Source organism: Diaphorina citri, unplaced genomic scaffold, assembly GCF_000475195.1.
Source record: "Diaphorina citri unplaced genomic scaffold, Diaci psyllid genome assembly version 1.1 scaffold4931, whole genome shotgun sequence".
Taxonomy (NCBI): Eukaryota; Metazoa; Arthropoda; class Insecta; order Hemiptera; family Psyllidae; genus Diaphorina; species Diaphorina citri.
The window spans coordinates 5,848-9,206 of record NW_007382315.1 but is presented as its reverse complement, the minus strand read 5'-3'; the positions used below and the strand labels follow the sequence as shown (position 1 = coordinate 9,206).

General features: G+C 34.4%; 1 protein-coding gene across 1 annotated transcript in view; it reads right to left on the bottom strand.

The window, feature by feature from the left end:
- Positions 1-60: 60 nt before the first annotated feature.
- LOC103521296 overlaps positions 61-3,359 on the bottom strand; it is a gene marked incomplete at its 3' end in the record, with an annotated part of 8,656 nt that continues 5,357 nt past the window's right edge. Inside the window, exon 5 of the mRNA XM_008486407.1 lies at positions 61-2,353. Within this exon, the coding sequence (XP_008484629.1) occupies positions 61-2,353 (2,293 nt within the window). The remainder of the gene's footprint in view (positions 2,354-3,359) is intronic.

Here is a 3,359-nt window from a genome sequence, read left to right as displayed (position 1 = left end):
TGCCGTTTCATTTCTGTATCATTAATGCTGATTTGTTGTTGTATGCCGAGATACTTATACTGTTCATCTTTAGTCAGGCTGTTGATAGTGACGTCATTGGACAGTGTCATGTTCACAGGATCAGACATGATACCTTTCTTTATATGGAGGACATTGCATTTCTCAAGCCCAAAACTCATACATATACTTTCGCTGAAGTTTGAAACCAATTCCAACAGGTGTCTCAATTGTTCCGGACCATTAGCATAAATCTTGAGGTCGTCCATGTAAAACAGATGTGTGACTCGGACTTCCTCATCCATTTTTATTTTATATCCAAATGGTGACGAGTTTAGGATATTACTCAGTGGGTTCAGACACAAACAAAACAGCAAAGAACTCAGAGGGTCTCCTTGATATATTCCTCTCTTGAATGTGATTTTATCTGTTATAATTTCGTTTGAGGATTCGACATGAACATTAGAGGGAAGTTTGCAATGTAATTCTGTGCACCAGGAGTTCATAGTTATTTGAAGGAAATTTATAATTGCTGGATCTATTTTGTATATGGCAAGTATCTTGAGTAACCATGAATGAGGAATGGAGTCGTAACACTTTTTGTAATCGATCCAGCTTACTGATAGATTCCTCTTCTTCAACTTGGCATGTTTCGTGACAATACTATCAAGAACTAACAATTCCTTGCTACCTCTAGCTTTCTTACGTATGCCATTTTGTTCTTCTGCCAGGATATGATTTTCACGGACATGTTGGTATATCTTTGTTTTTATGATTGAGGATAGAAGTTTATACATGGTTGGAAGACATGTAATAGGTCGGAAATTTCCTGGATCATGAGTGTTCTTGTTTTTAGGTATCATATAAGTAACACCTTTTGTAAAGCTTTCTGGTAACAAGCTTGGATTTTGCAGACATTCTTGGTATTGCTTAGCTAGGACTGAATGACAGTTTGTGAACATTTTGAGCCAATAGTTATGCAGTTGATCAGGTCCAGTACTTTTCCAGCTTTTCAGGTATTTCGCAGCATTTGATACGTCAGATGTTGAGATTCTCAAAGTCTCCATAGTTGGTAAATCTTGCATTCTTTTAACTTCTTCGTCAATCCAAGGAGCATCATGGTTATGTATGTTTTCATGTCCCCATATTTGATTCCAGAAGTTGTATAAACTATCAGGGGCAGGAAGAGTGGTAAATTCAGAAACTTTCTTCTCGTTGATTGACTCATAGAACTTCTTTTGGTTGATTCTGAATGATTTGTTCTGCTCATATCTTTTCTTTCTCTTATTATACTTTCTAATGCGATATCCCAAAGCAGCAGCTTTTTGTTTCAGCATTTCAAGTTGTATTTTCATCTTCTCGTTGTAATCAGGTGTCCAGAATTTGATGTTATATTCATAAGCAATTTGTTTGATTTTGGTTTTAATTTTGTGAGGAACTTGACAGTTGTTCTTGAAGTAATGCGTTAAGATTCCAATTTTGCTTCGTAAGTATTTGATTTTGTTTTCCAATCTCATTTTCCATGGTGGTTCTTTATTAATCTTTGCATGATTGGTAGATTCATTCTGGTTGATTTTTATATGGAGAAGGAAACACACAGTCATAGCAGCACAATAGATGAAATTGTGTGTTTGAGAGATATTGACACTTGACTTGAATCTTGATTCAAGTACTTCGTTGACTTGGGCTACAGACAGCAAGCTGAAGTTATTGTAAGGAATTTTCGGGATAATAGGTTTCCTATTGATTTCCACATTCTCAAATTGTTGCACTAGAGAATCAAATTTGGCCACAATTTCAGCTTGACGGTTTTCATCAAGATCATTGTTACGATCAGGTTGGGGGATGACACTATCATTCAAATCTATAATATCACTGACATGATTCTGTTGTTCTACAAGGTCAACTGAACTAGAAGTATTGTTTGAAGGGGTATTAGAGTGATCTATAGGTTCGGGTGTTGTCACAGTAGTCAACTCATGTCTAACTTTATCCTTGATACTCTCAATTTGATGGGATGTGAATATCTGACGTTTGAGGATTGATCTCACTTGGCCAGCCAGTTTGTTGCCATTGAACTCGAGGGATGGGTATTGAGAGATCCAAAGACGTTCAAGTCGGAGGAGATAATTCTTCTTATTGGAATCCACTTCTGTAGATTTATAGTATGCGTACAATAGGTATTTGTTGTGTTCATAAGTCCAACGCATACGGCCCGTGGTAGAAGGTTGACTCCTAGCACTTGATTGAGTGTGTTCGTGTTGAGATGACGATGACACGGAATGTTCAGAATGTGAATCATTCAAGTGGACACGTCTTGTATTTGTAGTAGCAGTACGGAAAAGATGTATTTTTCCTGAAACTTTCGAAAACGGAACGGAACTGAGGTAAGGGTTCAATCCCAGCCGAGGTATGGTACAAATTCAGTTGTATTTTCCTTTCTTAATTTCTCCCCTCTCCTGAAGCTAATTTCCCCATTTGACGTAATAGCGCCTGTACTAAACCATAGGAAATCCAAGATGGCGTGCCATCGGAATAATAATAATAATTAAGGAACTGGTAGTCCATATTGGAAGTCAAACTAAATTTTCGAGCACAGGGGTTTATAACAATTAATATTTTAAGGGGGACTAAAGAGGGAAAAAATTGCTCTGACTTTTCGTTTAAACAGGAAAAAAATAAATAATTATTTTAATCAAAAAAGTTAATTTTTACTTAGATAAGATAGAATAAAAAGGCTAAAATGTCAAAAATAAGAAAAATGTCCAACTAGTCGAGGAAGGACCTGTAAAATTTTTTTTTACTGATTGAAATTTACAACTTTCAACGCTTACATGGATTATTTATTGTTACATAGTCATTACATTGAGTTTAACTCTCTTGCGAACTTTTAGAGTGCCTTTATCCAAAAAACGGCTTACACCTTCAACATTTTTTTTAACTGTTGATGAATATTTTACAACTTTTCATAGCTTATATGGATTATTTATTGCTTTACATATCATTATACATTGAGTTTATAACCTCTCTTGCCTGAATCCTTTCAAGCTTTATAGTCAGCGCCATTACACCCTTAAAATAGAGTTATATTAAACTGTTGATTAAACTGGTGTTACAACTTTTCATATCGCTTACATGACGACTCATTTTCCCTGAAAAGTTAGCATACATAGTCATATATATTTGGTGATTAAACTCATCATTCGAACTTTAATAATGAGATGGGATAATAATATATGTTTGCGGTTGGTTGTAATTAATTAATATAATAATACATAATAATAATAATAAATAATAATAATAATAATAATAATAATAATAATAATAATAATAATAATAATAATAATAATAATAATAATAAT